Here is a 15,000-nt window from a genome sequence, read left to right as displayed (position 1 = left end):
ATCGTATTCCAAAATCGCCCTCGCACACGTGAAAATGCATCCTTGGCTTTCAAAAAATGTGAAAACCGAGAATTGTAAGACAAGTCGACACACGGGAAAATGTGCTCATGCTCCGTTTTAGAGAAGACAATTAACTTCAGCTTGTTAATCAGCCGTCATTGATGTTCATGACAGGAATAATTGCTCTCTTCTATTCGCTTTCTTTTTCAAGATTTCTACTTGATGTTTTGTTTTCTTATTCCACTAATTTTGCAAGTAAAAACACTGTTGAATGTCCTGTTACCACGGGTCCTCTCCCTGATCCACGCCTGACTTTCTTTTGGTGCTTGGCAACCTGGCACATGCGTGTCCAGTGCTCGCCGAGCCGTGAAAAAATGTGCTTCGCGCCAGCCTATTTAACCAGGTGCACCTAGCGAGACAGGAGGCAAAAAGTGAGTACGAGCGGGAAGGTGTGCTCGCTTCGGTGTTCCTTGTGGGTCTTTTTGCTTTCTATATCAGTGCAGAGCTCGTTAGGAGTATCCTCTTCCAATGGTAAGTAAGATTATTGTTTTGTTCAAATCACTTCGCCCTAGAGCATCATCTCCGATGGATTTCTTCATTCACGACACAGTAACGTACCTATGCTTAGTTTATATTATATCGGTCTGGCCCGGGTTGCTCGAAGCATGGTTAGCGCTAACCAGCGTTAAATACCATGGAAACCTATAGGTTTTGACACCTCTTAACCAACGGTTAGCACTAACCAGACTTCGAGCAACCGGTCCCTGATAGTTAAATTTGAAATTGTATGGCAAACCCAGTCGGAATCTGTCTTTAATTTCGTCGTTTTTTTATTTTTCGTTTTCTTTTTTTACTGGGTTGCCAGTATGGCAAACCCAGTAGGAATCTGCGTTTATTTCGTCTTTTCTAAAATTTTTTCCGTGTCGGTAAAAGTCTTGCCTGTCACTCCCCTGCTAAGTGATGGCTTTGTGCATAGAGCCTTCTGCGCGTATTTTCTTAGGATCGAGAGGGTAGTGGGAAATGCGTAAATTTCTCTGGTGGACACAGTAGAACGATTAACTTAACCGGCAATGGCGTCGAAAGTCATGTAACGCGAATGGCGTTTTAGTGGATCTTTGAACAAAATATACCCTTATGAAACTCAATAATGGCAAGTCAATTGGATACTGAACAAGAAAGGCGGTGGAATCTTAAAAGCGACGAGTAATGGACTTCGACAACAATCTGTCGCCCGTCGAGCCGTCTTTTACCAAGTGTGCTGTTATGTAGAACACTGAAGATTCGTAGGGAAGCGATAATAGTGAATTCAAAGACTAGACCAGGTGGATTGGATGGAATTTCAAGCGTTAAAATCACTGAAAAGGTAAAATTATTTTCGTAGCGATGCAATTGCGTGTCTTCACCACATGTTCCTTTGATCTCACATAATTGTGTTTTCCCTCAAAATATTCGTTTTCGCTCGAACCTATTTACCTTAATTACATGTCCAGTGAATAGTTTTATCCTCTGGGATGAATTTTCCGTCGAAAACTCGGTTCTTTGGGTGGTTTTTGGCAAACAGAGGTTAACTATTCGTAATGCGTTCGCTCTCGTTGCCGTTAGCAACGGGTCGCAAATTTGACACTTTTATCGGATTATCGCATTACGCATGATCGCTAATCCGATTATTCCTAAAAATCTAAAAATATTCGTGCCTCATCAGTTTTCGGTCGAATTTATGTCCAAGAAAGCAGATAAATTGCAGAAAATTTTAGTTTTGCCTCCAAAAATTCGTAATCAACGCTAAAATGACCAAATTTTGCGTGGAAAACATATTTTACTGTTATTTTTTTAAATTTTTTCCTTCAACTTTCGCTTTTATAAAATGTTTCAGTTGTCTGTAAATAAGTTATATGCTGTTGGAAAGCTTATTTTCTTAGCTTTAAAATGATGTATTTTTCCCCCTAACTTTAAATATTTTTTGAAAAAAAGAACATTTTTTGGCGATGGCTGATTTACCGCGGTTTTCTCGCGGTATTGGATACTGAACAAGACAGACAATGTTAAATGTTGTCGAATGTTAAAAGCGACGACAATCTGTCGCCCGTCGAGCCGTAATCAAAGTGTGCTGTCTTCCTAAAACTTTTTGCCAAGTGTGGTGTTTTGTACAACACTGAAACCAAATGAACAGTTCTCTGGTAACTCAGTATGGGTTCAACAAAGACAGAGAAGGAATCCATATAGTGGATCTGCTATCTCAGTTGTCTCTCTATTTGTATTTACCTGTTCTCAACTCTGCACAGTCTTCCGGTATAACAATTGGAAATTTCACTAATAAGTAGTGGACCTTTAAACAAAATATACCATCATGGAGCTCAAGAATGGATCGTCAATTGGATGAGCAAGACAGCGCTGAAAAATAAATATCTGGATTTTAAGCGACGAGTAATGGCCTTCGACAACAATTTCATTTTTTGCCTTCGGATATCAAGTGAGCTTTGTTTCTAATATTTTACTAACTTGGTATTATATAAAACACGGAAATCAAATAGCAATTTTTATTTATTTATTTATTTATTTTTATTTTTTATTTATTTATTTGTATATTTATTTTATTTATTTTTTTATGGCTCATTCGCAAAGTGAACATCAGTATTCCCTTTACACTGTACTATGGCCTCGTCGCTGCCATTCCTACAGAATGGAAAAATATATTAAATCAAAACAACTCGCACCTAAACCCGCCTCTTGAAGACCTTCCGTCGACCCGTGTCGCCTACTCTACACTTCTAACCAACAACGTAAGTCCACCAACATCAGAGAACAGAATTCTAAATTACGGTTTCTCCAAAGAAAGCATCCACAAGGTGTACACGTTGCCTTTCCTAATAACCAAAGACTCGAAATTAATTGCTTTCCAGTATAAAATAATACACCACATCTTACCTACCAAATCCAGCCTTTTTCGAGCTGGCATTACTGATAGTGACATTTGTTCCCTATGTGCTACCGAAAAGCAAACAATAAACCACCTACTGTACCACTGTACTGTATCTAAGGCTTTCTGGGATAGATTCACCAGCTGGTGGTATCAGAAATTCAAACAAGTGGTCAATTTGAATGAATCTAACATCCTATACGGTTGGCATAATAACATAAAAAATAAACAGGCACTTAATGTCACTCTTCTTATTGCAAAATTCCATATCTTCGCGACAAGTTCATGTGATGGCAACTTATGTTTTGAAGGCTTTCTTCTCCGCCTCCAAGATAAACTCGATGTCTTACAGCAAAGCTATATTGCCCAAAGAAAGCTACATAAATTCTTAAATATCTGGGGAAAACTACTATAAACTACTATAAATGTCACTTCGCTTCGTCCTTTTCTTTCCACTCTTGTTCATTATAACTCTTTTCTTTAAGCCAGCCATAGTCTTGTTTGTAGCTGTTAATTTTATTTACGTTTTAAAACATGTCATAAAGATAATTGTTACCATTCTGTAAATACTGTAATGCAAGTAGTGCAGTATTGTTCCGTAAGTAACATTAGTTTGTGTTAACTGTGGTAGAAGTGTTATTAAAAAAAAAAATAAAATAATAATAATAATAAATAAAAATTATGGTCAAGACAACGTGAACATAGGCGTTGTTGCTTGCAATATTTCGGCTGGCCAACACCAGCCTTCTTCAGGTTTATTGAATGGATAAATGCTAAATGCTAGTAACAAGATCTTTATATTTACCGGAAATGACATAAAAATGCTACGTGATGTGTTATAAAAACGGAAATGCATAAAAAAGAGGAGAGAGAATAATACATGATAACAAGATGAAAAAAACAAAAAAAAAAAAAAAAAAAAAATTTTAAAAGGTAGCTAAACTAAATTACATTTCATCTCTTCTGTTAAGGCCTGCAGGCTCCAGTGTTTTTCCTCTGTGTATGAGGAATGCCTCTCGAGCCTTTCTGATGGAGTCACGACTAGTGTGTAGTTGTTCGAGCGGTATAAGGATCATGTGATCCTCCGCGTGACCACTGGTCAGGAAGTGTCGTGAAACCGCAGTGGGGGTATAACTACAAAAGGGGCTTATAATAGGTCGCCTATGTTCATTAAAGCGGTCTTTAAGACGACGTTTGGTCTCTCCGATGTACTGAAGATTACATTTAGTGCACTGAATCATGTAAATTACATTAGGGGTTTCACAAGTAATATGTGATTTGATTTTGAAGGTTTGTCCAGTACTATAAAAAGTATATTGATTACGGCCATCCTCAATAAAAGGACAGGCGGTGCAACTAGTTTTATTGCACCGAAACGAGCCGGATGGAGACCCAGATTGGTCGGTGTAAGTAGGTTCCGGCAATTTAGCTCTAACTAGAATGTCACTAATGTTTTTACAACGCCGGTAGGCTACTAATGGGAGATTAGTAAAAACATTTTTACAGCGACCAGATGAATAAAGCACGTTTGAGTGTTTGTGAATTATACGGGATATGTTAGGTAAAGCGGGGTTATAGGTAATGACGAACGGAACAGTATCTGTCTGTTGTTTAGGTTTGGGTTTAAGAGCGTCGTTCCGGGAAATGTCAGAAGCACGTCGTATCTGGGTTTTAAGGAAATTAAGTTCGTAACCTCGGTTGACGAGGTAGTCCATAAGTTCCTTACAGCGTTGTTTGTAAGTGTCATTGTCGGAGCATATGCGTCGAAGGCGAAGTGCAAGGCTATATGGAATGGAACGTTTAGTGTGGGTGGGGTGGCATGAGGAGATGAGTAAATATTGATGTTTGTCAGTGGGTTTAGTGTAAAGATCGGTTTCTATGAGACCATCCTTGAGTGAGACCATCACATCAAGGAATGAAATATTTGTGAGGGAATGCGAACAAGTGAATTTAATGGTGGGATGAAGGTTATTGAGATAATCGACAAATACTTTCAGTTTATCTGAACCTTCAGTCCAAATAACGAAAATATCGTCCAGAAATCTGAGCCATGTATGAGGCAGATACAGTGCGTTAGTGAGCGCGTCCTGTTCGAATTTGGCAAGAAAAAGGTTGGCAAATGAAGGAGCCATTTTGGTGCCCATAGCAGTACCGTGTTTTTGTAGGTAGTGTTTGTTGTTAAATGTGAAATTGTTCATGTTGAGGATGATCTGTATGAGGTCGCAAAGAGTTTCCGTGGGGATGTCCTTATCGTTGCGTTTGCGAAGGAAAAAGCGGCAAGCCTCAATACCTTCACTGTGAGGGATGTTGGTATAAAGAGAAGTGACGTCAAGCGTGACAAGTATGGCATTGTCGGGAAGTGTGTTGATTGTGTTCAAGTTGGCAAGTTTGTTAAGGAAATCAGTAGTGTCTTTAACGTAAGACGGAACAGTGTGAACTAATGGTTTTAGGTAGTAGTCAACGAACTGAGAGATACGTTCTGTGGGGTGGTTGTTAGAAGAAACTATGGGTCGTCCAGGATTGTTTACTTTGTGGATTTTGGGGAGTATGTAGAAGCGTCCAGGTCTGGGGTCGTTTTGTACAAGGTACTGTTTTGTTTTTACGTCAATAAGTTTGTTGTTAAACATGCGTTTAACGTATTCAGCAACTCTTTTTTGTATCATGGCAGTCTTGTCCTTTCCTTGTTGTTCGTAGAAGGTTGGGTTATTCAATTGTCGGTTGCATTCGTTTATGTACCAGGATCTGTCCATTATCACAGTCGCCGATCCTTTATCGGCCGACTTGATGATAATGTCGTGTCTTTGTTTAAGTTGACGTAATGCGTCACGTTCTGTCTTAGGGAGATTGTCACATACGCGGTTGGGTTTGGAGGTCAACAAGTCACGTTTTACAGCATTAAGAAAAGCGTTAAGTGCATCGTCTCTGTTAGTCGGGGGTGTCCAAACACTTTTAGGGTGGAAGGGGTTAGGTTCGTCGCTGGATACGTTATCATGAAAAAATTCTGTAATGCGTAAACGACGGGCGAATTCGTCAAAGTCTGCATTAACTTCAGACCAGTTGATTTGTCGTGGAGTGGGGCAAAAAGTAAGACCTCTTGCTAGAAGTTGCGTTTCGTCGTGCGTGAGTGTGACGTTAGATAAGTTAACAACGGAAGATGGGTCAAGAGGTGTGTTAGTGTTAGGAGTGGGTAGTCGTTTAGTATTTTTTCGTCGCCTACGTGGTCGCATGTTATCGTGGTTTTGAAGAGAGGATGGCGTCGGGTGGTTAGTAGAATGTACTTGTGACTGATTGTGAGTTGAGTGGTTAGGGTTAGTGGGGTTATACTGACGTGTAAAATGCGACCACGTAGGCGACGAAAAAATACTAAACGACTACCCACTCCTAACACTAACACACCTCTTGACCCATCTTCCGTTGTTAACTTATCTAACGTCACACTAACGCACGACGAAACGCAACTTCTAGCAAGAGGTCTTACTTTTTGCCCCACTCCACGACAAATCAACTGGTCTGAAGTTAATGCAGACTTTGACGAATTCGCCCGTCGTTTACGCATTACAGAATTTTTTCATGATAACGTATCCAGCGACGAACCTAACCCCTTCCACCCTAAAAGTGTTTGGACACCCCCGACTAACAGAGACGATGCACTTAACGCTTTTCTTAATGCTGTAAAACGTGACTTGTTGACCTCCAAACCCAACCGCGTATGTGACAATCTCCCTAAGACAGAACGTGACGCATTACGTCAACTTAAACAAAGACACGACATTATCATCAAGTCGGCCGATAAAGGATCGGCGACTGTGATAATGGACAGATCCTGGTACATAAACGAATGCAACCGACAATTGAATAACCCAACCTTCTACGAACAACAAGGAAAGGACAAGACTGCCATGATACAAAAAAGAGTTGCTGAATACGTTAAACGCATGTTTAACAACAAACTTATTGACGTAAAAACAAAACAGTACCTTGTACAAAACGACCCCAGACCTGGACGCTTCTACATACTCCCCAAAATCCACAAAGTAAACAATCCTGGACGACCCATAGTTTCTTCTAACAACCACCCCACAGAACGTATCTCTCAGTTCGTTGACTACTACCTAAAACCATTAGTTCACACTGTTCCGTCTTACGTTAAAGACACTACTGATTTCCTTAACAAACTTGCCAACTTGAACACAATCAACACACTTCCCGACAATGCCATACTTGTCACGCTTGACGTCACTTCTCTTTATACCAACATCCCTCACAGTGAAGGTATTGAGGCTTGCCGCTTTTTCCTTCGCAAACGCAACGATAAGGACATCCCCACGGAAACTCTTTGCGACCTCATACAGATCATCCTCAACATGAACAATTTCACATTTAACAACAAACACTACCTACAAAAACACGGTACTGCTATGGGCACCAAAATGGCTCCTTCATTTGCCAACCTTTTTCTTGCCAAATTCGAACAGGACGCGCTCACTAACGCACTGTATCTGCCTCATACATGGCTCAGATTTCTGGACGATATTTTCGTTATTTGGACTGAAGGTTCAGATAAACTGAAAGTATTTGTCGATTATCTCAATAACCTTCATCCCACCATTAAATTCACTTGTTCGCATTCCCTCACAAATATTTCATTCCTTGATGTGATGGTCTCACTCAAGGATGGTCTCATAGAAACCGATCTTTACACTAAACCCACTGACAAACATCAATATTTACTCATCTCCTCATGCCACCCCACCCACACTAAACGTTCCATTCCATATAGCCTTGCACTTCGCCTTCGACGCATATGCTCCGACAATGACACTTACAAACAACGCTGTAAGGAACTTATGGACTACCTCGTCAACCGAGGTTACGAACTTAATTTCCTTAAAACCCAGATACGACGTGCTTCTGACATTTCCCGGAACGACGCTCTTAAACCCAAACCTAAACAACAGACAGATACTGTTCCGTTCGTCATTACCTATAACCCCGCTTTACCTAACATATCCCGTATAATTCACAAACACTCAAACGTGCTTTATTCATCTGGTCGCTGTAAAAATGTTTTTACTAATCTCCCTTTAGTAGCCTACCGGCGTTGTAAAAACATTAGTGACATTCTAGTTAGAGCTAAATTGCCGGAACCTACTTACACCGACCAATCTGGGTCTCCATCCGGCTCGTTTCGGTGCAATAAAACTAGTTGCACCGCCTGTCCTTTTATTGAGGATGGCCGTAATCAATATACTTTTTATAGTACTGGACAAACCTTCAAAATCAAATCACATATTACTTGTGAAACCCCTAATGTAATTTACATGATTCAGTGCACTAAATGTAATCTTCAGTACATCGGAGAGACCAAACGTCGTCTTAAAGACCGCTTTAATGAACATAGGCGACCTATTATAAGCCCCTTTTGTAGTTATACCCCCACTGCGGTTTCACGACACTTCCTGACCAGTGGTCACGCGGAGGATCACATGATCCTTATACCGCTCGAACAACTACACACTAGTCGTGACTCCATCAGAAAGGCTCGAGAGGCATTCCTCATACACAGAGGAAAAACACTGGAGCCTGCAGGCCTTAACAGAAGAGATGAAATGTAATTTAGTTTAGCTACCTTTTAAAATTTTTTTTTTTTTTTTTTTTTGTTTTTTTCATCTTGTTATCATGTATTATTCTCTCTCCTCTTTTTTATGCATTTCCGTTTTTATAACACATCACGTAGCATTTTTATGTCATTTCCGGTAAATATAAAGATCTTGTTACTAGCATTTAGCATTTATCCATTCAATAAACCTGAAGAAGGCTGGTGTTGGCCAGCCGAAATATTGCAAGCAACAACGCCTATGTTCACGTTGTCTTGACCAACCTTTGCAGGATATTTTCTATTTTAAAGTTTTTTATGGTGTGGTCACGATCTATTTTGATCCAACGTAGAGCAAGTTTTGATCGTACACGGTTTTTGCAGTGGTTTAATCCTTAAAAAGTTAAAAATTATGGATTTAACCACAGGCTCCCCAAGCTGAAAATACGTGGTGTATGCGACAGTTTGTGTATATAGAGAATTGTATGGGAAAATCACCTATCGTAAAAAAATTGTGTAAATAACTATCTCATTTGAAATAAAGTTTTCCTACCTCAAATGTGTGACGAACTTGTCTCTTTTGCCGAGTTTCGAGCCATTCTGATGCCGTTTAGTGAAGTCATCCGGAAGGCCGTTACTGAAATAATAGGAAGGCCGGTAACTCCATCCATCGCTGGCCAGACCTCACTCCACAAATCGTTTTCTCCTCAACAGGAAAAGTCCCGAATCGCAATAAAAACAACAGTTCCATAAAGCCCAATAAATTTCACTCCAAATACGTGTGTTTCGGCGGCCGAAAGACTCGTAGCAAACGAAAACTTTGCCTTAAAATTCACCTCTTCGGCTTTCCTCAGAGGCTTGTGACCGGGTAGTCAACAACGGAAACTCGCAAGATGGTCTCAGCCTCAACTCTGATTGGACCATTTGAATTTGACCGCGCGCTGGCAACACGACCGTTGTTGACTTGTGACCGGGCAGTCAACAACGGTCGTGTTGCCAGCGCGCGGTCAAATTCAAATGGTCCAATCAGAGTTGAGGCTGAAACCATCTTGTTTTCATGTCATAAATGTTGTTGCTGATGGCAAAATATTTTATTCTCGATCGACCGTCCAGAAAACTTCCTTCTGTTCTTCCTAAAAACCTTGTATCACTATTTATTTACTTTTGCATCAATATTTGTTTTGCATAAAGCAAGCTAACAAAATCTGTACCTTGCTGAGTTCGCATTTGTTAGCGTTAATAGTATTTTCGGTCCGATGCTTCTGTTTATGCGGGGTATATTGTTTTGGTCTCCCATCCAAACACTAACCCCGCTGGACAGGGTTAACTTCAGTGAACTTTGGTATTACAAAGCTGTCAGATGCTCAGAGGGCACGCTTACACTTGTGCTCAAAAGAAGTTGTGAGGGAACTTGAAAATTATCAACATGTCAGCCCAGAAGCCAATGTTTCTCGCTTCTCTTTTATTTATTATTCTTCAGAGACTGGAATGCTGTAGTTCAATACCACACAATTCAGTGCCTTCTGATTTTCTGTAACACGTACCACAGGCAACCCAGTGTATGCTTCACGGAAGCATCTCCTTAATGATAAAGCAGCTCCCGCCAATGACGAATTGAGATATGTATGATCAGATAATGTGCTGAGTTTGATACTGAATCAACCAAAACAAACAATAAAGTCCGAAATATATAACGGTGCAACCTAAACCACAACAACTTGTTACTCGGAATTTCCAGAGGAAACACCGAGTTGAAATTTTCTCTTCGTTATTGTTATTTTCCTTTGCGTTCATTCACAAATCGCCTTGGAGACTCTGAAGCGCATGTCTCGGTTCTAAGCAGCTTGTGCATACGCAGAAAAACGTTATCGAAAGCATGGTAGACATGCATGAAGAAGAAAGAAGTATGAAGTCTATGTTATCAATACGCTAACTCCAGATACAAATGCATACGCCGTTCACGGTAGACCCACACGGGACGGATCTGTCCGTGGACTTCACGAGAGATCAATTTATCAGTGAACAATTTTGAGAGAACTTATCGAGAATCGTGCTAAGCGTTTTTCAAATGAGCTATCAAAGCTATGTAATTGAGTCAAGAAGCGTCTTTCACGTGAACGTGAACCCAGCAGAACACCAGTAAAAACTCTTGAGCGCCTGAAGAAGTAGATTGGAAAGGTTAGAAATTGTGTTCTCTAAGTTGTACTGTTATCTTAGAAACCCGGATAGAGAACAGAAAATTAAACGAAGTCATACAAAAATAAATTTGACACGATGCGGTAAAAAAGATCAAGAACATGAAATGTTGCGGACCATTGCATAAAGAACCTCAAATGAATGAAGGGGGTAGTTTCTAAAGAAACTGTGGTGCTGCGTCGGTGGGGAAGTAGAGAAGTTTCTGTCGAAACGTGTTTTGTAAACTTAAAAATCTTGTCATTTTCTTTAAAGTTCTGATATGCATAGAGATATTGGAGTTCAAACTACCACCTGATTAGTCGAATGAAATAAAGTATATACGTGAAGACCCTCTTGACTTATATAATTTCTAAATTTAGCATGCACAGCTGACACCTGTTGGGGCGATAGGCAAATTAACGAGCTGCGAAGCCGCGCGGAGAATGGAGAGAGGCGCAGCCTATGCCTCTCAGGAAAACAATATTGCCGTCTACGCAGGCTATCTAAATTTAGCCCATGCCAGTTTCTTGTCAGCTTCCTCGGCTGAACTTAAAAAAAAAAAAGTGAAACCAACTGGAAAGAATAACATACATTTAGTCAACCGTGTAGGGTCACTGAAGTGGAAGGTATAACAACTGTCAGTGTTTTGACACACAAGGAACTGAAGTTGACCGAAAGCTGTCCTGTTCTGATCGTGAGGAGATCGCGATCATTATGCGTTCCGTAAAGACGAGTGATGATCAGTGCAATGTTTATTTTGTAATATTCTTCCGTACATTGTACGAAAGATGGGCAAAACATATTGACTGAAGAATTGCTCGGTCCACTTTAAGACCCTCTATATGCTTTGTCAGTTCTCTGATTCATGGCTTGATCTACACTACTACAACCTAACAATACCTGAGAATTCTTTTAGTCAGATAGATATATATATATATTTAACCACATATGTAACAATATTTTGGGTCATTTATCTACTGCGACAACAATCATGATTTTTAGATCCATTAATCCACACAGTTCGTATCTTAATATACACTCTTTATTTGCTTCGTCAATAACAATAATGTCTAATTCTATTAGCTTTTTTCTTTAAGATCTTTTGACCAATTAGCTTGTGGTGAAACTGTGCAGCCCTTAAATCTGTAGTTGCTCCAAGTTTTCAGTCGAAATCGCTAGTTTACAAAATAAATGACACGAGTAATCTGTCCACGTCGTTAGTGTCTCGAATTCACGGGTGAGATCGCAGTTTAGAAATAAGAACCAAAATGACACAGACCGACAGTGATCGCCTCGCACCCGGTCTCCCTCGCATAGGATTTTTTTGTTCTTTTCCAGAGAGATTGCAGACGAACATCCAAACTATTGTTTAGTCCAAGATCTCTAAATTTTCTAATCTTCAAGAGTAGTGACCCTATACTCAGAAAGAAGGGGGTAGTTTCTGAAGAAACTGTGGTGCTACGTCGGTGGGGAAGTAGTATACAAAAGTTAGGTTTTATCAACGGAGTTGATAATGTAAATTGGCCACCGTACAGAGATTCTAAAAGCTGACGTTTCGAACGTTAGCCCTTCATCAGAGCGATTTGCGACGATTCGCTCTGAAGACAACAATTTAATCATGATTCTTTGTGAAAACAATCACGATTCGCTCTAACGAAGGGCTAACGCTCGAAACGTCAGCTTTTGGAATCTCTGTACGGTGGCCAATTTACATTATCAACTCCGTTGATAAAACCTAATTTTTCTATACTCAGAAGGTCCTCCTAAGGAATATATTCAAGATAAAAAAAAATAACCACGGAATTATCACCAAGTTACTATGGCATACTGAAATACGAAGACAATTCCAATAATCATCATGTGACAAAACTACTCTTAGAATTTATAAAAAAATTTCCTAACACCACGTTACTACTACTAGATGCTGTCCGCGTCACTGAAACTGGAAGCGACTACAGCATTCATAAATTCGACGCCTTAAAATTATCGCCTTTGCCACGATGACTTGCGCTCTGGTTTAATTAAAAATAGGTCCGCAATGCGTACTTGGGGTGCTATGCTTAGTTTAACTCCATTCAGCCCACCATGCGTCCATGCGTGATTGGTTGAAAATTTGCCATAATGCAGCAGTGAAATGGGTTTCTTCAGCATGCTTCAAATTTCAGGACCTGTTTAGAATTTTACATCGATGACTTGCCGCTAATCTTTTCTTATTGCCATTTGCACAGTTTAGACAACTTTTGGTGCACACTACAGCATCTCTATCAGCTATTTACTAGTAACAGAAGCACTAGAATGGCTAAAAAACAAGCATGGCATTGTCATTTATTCATACGATCTTATAAATAATCAAGAGAACGCTGAAATTCAACTAGAATTCTAAGATGAATCATCAGTAGATAAGGTGTTCAATAAACAAGTACCCTCAGAGCTTGGTGCAAATTCCCAAACTACTGGAAATCACAGTCCATCAGCAATAACAATGTATAAACAGCCAAGAGGAATATCTGATGACCAATTACGTCAATCAGTTAGATCATTAAAAAATTAAAAATGCAATGCAAAGCGTTCAACAGGGTGCGCAGGCTATTGCACGGCGTGAGCGAGTTTTCCTTGCATTATTGATCCAAAAAATTGCAGCAATAGAGGGACTATTTATTTGATACTAAGGTATCGAAATTTTTGGCTGAATTTCAATACGAATACAGGTTCCACATGTTGTTCTCGCCAAACAACTGTTGCGTTTCTGCCGCATTTTTAGGTTAAATCAGGTCACTTTGTTAAAGAAAAAAAACCCCAAGCCCGTCGCCATGGACAGGAAATTTTTCAAAGTCCGTTCGGCTTTTTCCCGACCCAGTCATCCTATGAACCGTCCCTTATTAGCATGAGATTTGCTCATTTCAAGGTCACTTTCCAGCAAGCTGGAATTTATATGCCCCCTCGGAGCTTGAGGGGTCCAAGAGCAAATGCTCATCTCCTCGTCCTGTTTAGCAGTTTTAGCGCCTTGACGAGTCAAATGTTCAAATTCCAACTCAGTTTCCAAGTTGGCCATAGCACTCATTTGAAACATTCGAAGTCCAATTGAAACCACTTACAATCGTCTTCCACTTGTAATGGTCCAGTGAAAAATCTGCACGCAGAGCGGTAGAGACCTTCGATCGCAAGGGCTCTCGGAAACGATGGATCTACAGCAAATGTCTAGCGTTCTTGTACGGCGCCGACTAATTACGAAGTGTTTACATCTTAGTGGACGAGTGACACAATTGCATATCGCATTGCCCACAACAACTCGCTCCTACGCTTCGCGTATCCACGAGCTATTAAGAAAAAACAAGTTAAGAAAAAAATAATAAAACGTAGTCAATGTGAACTGTGTTATTGCGAGACGTCACTTGGAGTGCACTGTCAGGATCTCATTCCCATCCACCAATTATTTCAGAACGTTTGCTCCTTAGGTGCGCATAGCAAATGAGCGCAATGGCTATTGTGCAAATACAAGGCAGAAAAATTATGAGGGCTGTAAAATATGCGAACGGATATCAACTAGTTGACAGTGGGAACCGCAAAGCGATTCAAAAATCCTGTGCACAAAAGGAAGGGGATTACAAGTTGTTTGAAGTTTGGATCAGTATTATCTGTCTGTCTGTTTGCAGCAGTTGGTAGACAAATCGTTGCCATTCTCACTACACAGTTGAGGCGGCCATCACTTTGGATCAGTGTCGAAAGAAGAAACATGTCATCATTCACTTCTCGTTTTCAATTTACCTTCCTCGTCAGATTCAGTAGCTTTTTGTGCCCCGTTTTGGGCTGAAATTAACGCAGTTTTGTTATCTTACATGCATTTCGTGCTTATTTTTCAGGGTCACACCAGTGGCTGCGAATACTTGAAAGTTCCATGTGTACATCCCGAGTGTGATTGGACGGGGGAAAAAGCTCTGCTTCCCGAGCACCTGGAAATCGAATGCGACTTTCGGCTAGTGCCTTGTGAATTTTGTCATTCTTCAGTAGTCTCGCGAAAGATGAAGGTATGTTATCTATTGTAAATACGCGTTGCGCACGACCTTTTTGAAAAACTCGTGCCGGACAGTGCGGTGATTAACCATGTTTATCTTCGCCATATTGCTTTGAGTTAATGATAATATATAGATTTAGCCAAGCGTAAAAGCGGAGCTCCCGTTTCTAACCCCAGAAAGCAATATAGTGTACATTCAAATTTCTCCAATTTCGTCGCCTCTTCTCTCCTGCTCTTTATCCCGTTGCTTATCACCAGTATGATTTCTCGCCAGAAAAACTCGGGTTACCAAATGCAACC

At 40.2% G+C, this 15,000-nt stretch overlaps 1 protein-coding gene across 1 annotated transcript in view; it reads left to right on the top strand.

The window, feature by feature from the left end:
• The window catches only part of LOC137993681 (TNF receptor-associated factor 2-like), a 52,717-nt gene that overhangs the window by 29,273 nt on the left and 8,444 nt on the right, over positions 1-15,000 (top strand). The window contains exon 5 of the mRNA XM_068839650.1: positions 14,549-14,713. Within this exon, the coding sequence (XP_068695751.1) occupies positions 14,549-14,713 (165 nt within the window). The remainder of the gene's footprint in view (positions 1-14,548; positions 14,714-15,000) is intronic.

This window comes from Montipora foliosa, chromosome 2 (genome assembly GCF_036669935.1).
Source record: "Montipora foliosa isolate CH-2021 chromosome 2, ASM3666993v2, whole genome shotgun sequence".
Taxonomy (NCBI): Eukaryota; Metazoa; Cnidaria; class Anthozoa; order Scleractinia; family Acroporidae; genus Montipora; species Montipora foliosa.
This window is presented reverse-complemented; position numbering and strand designations above follow the sequence as displayed.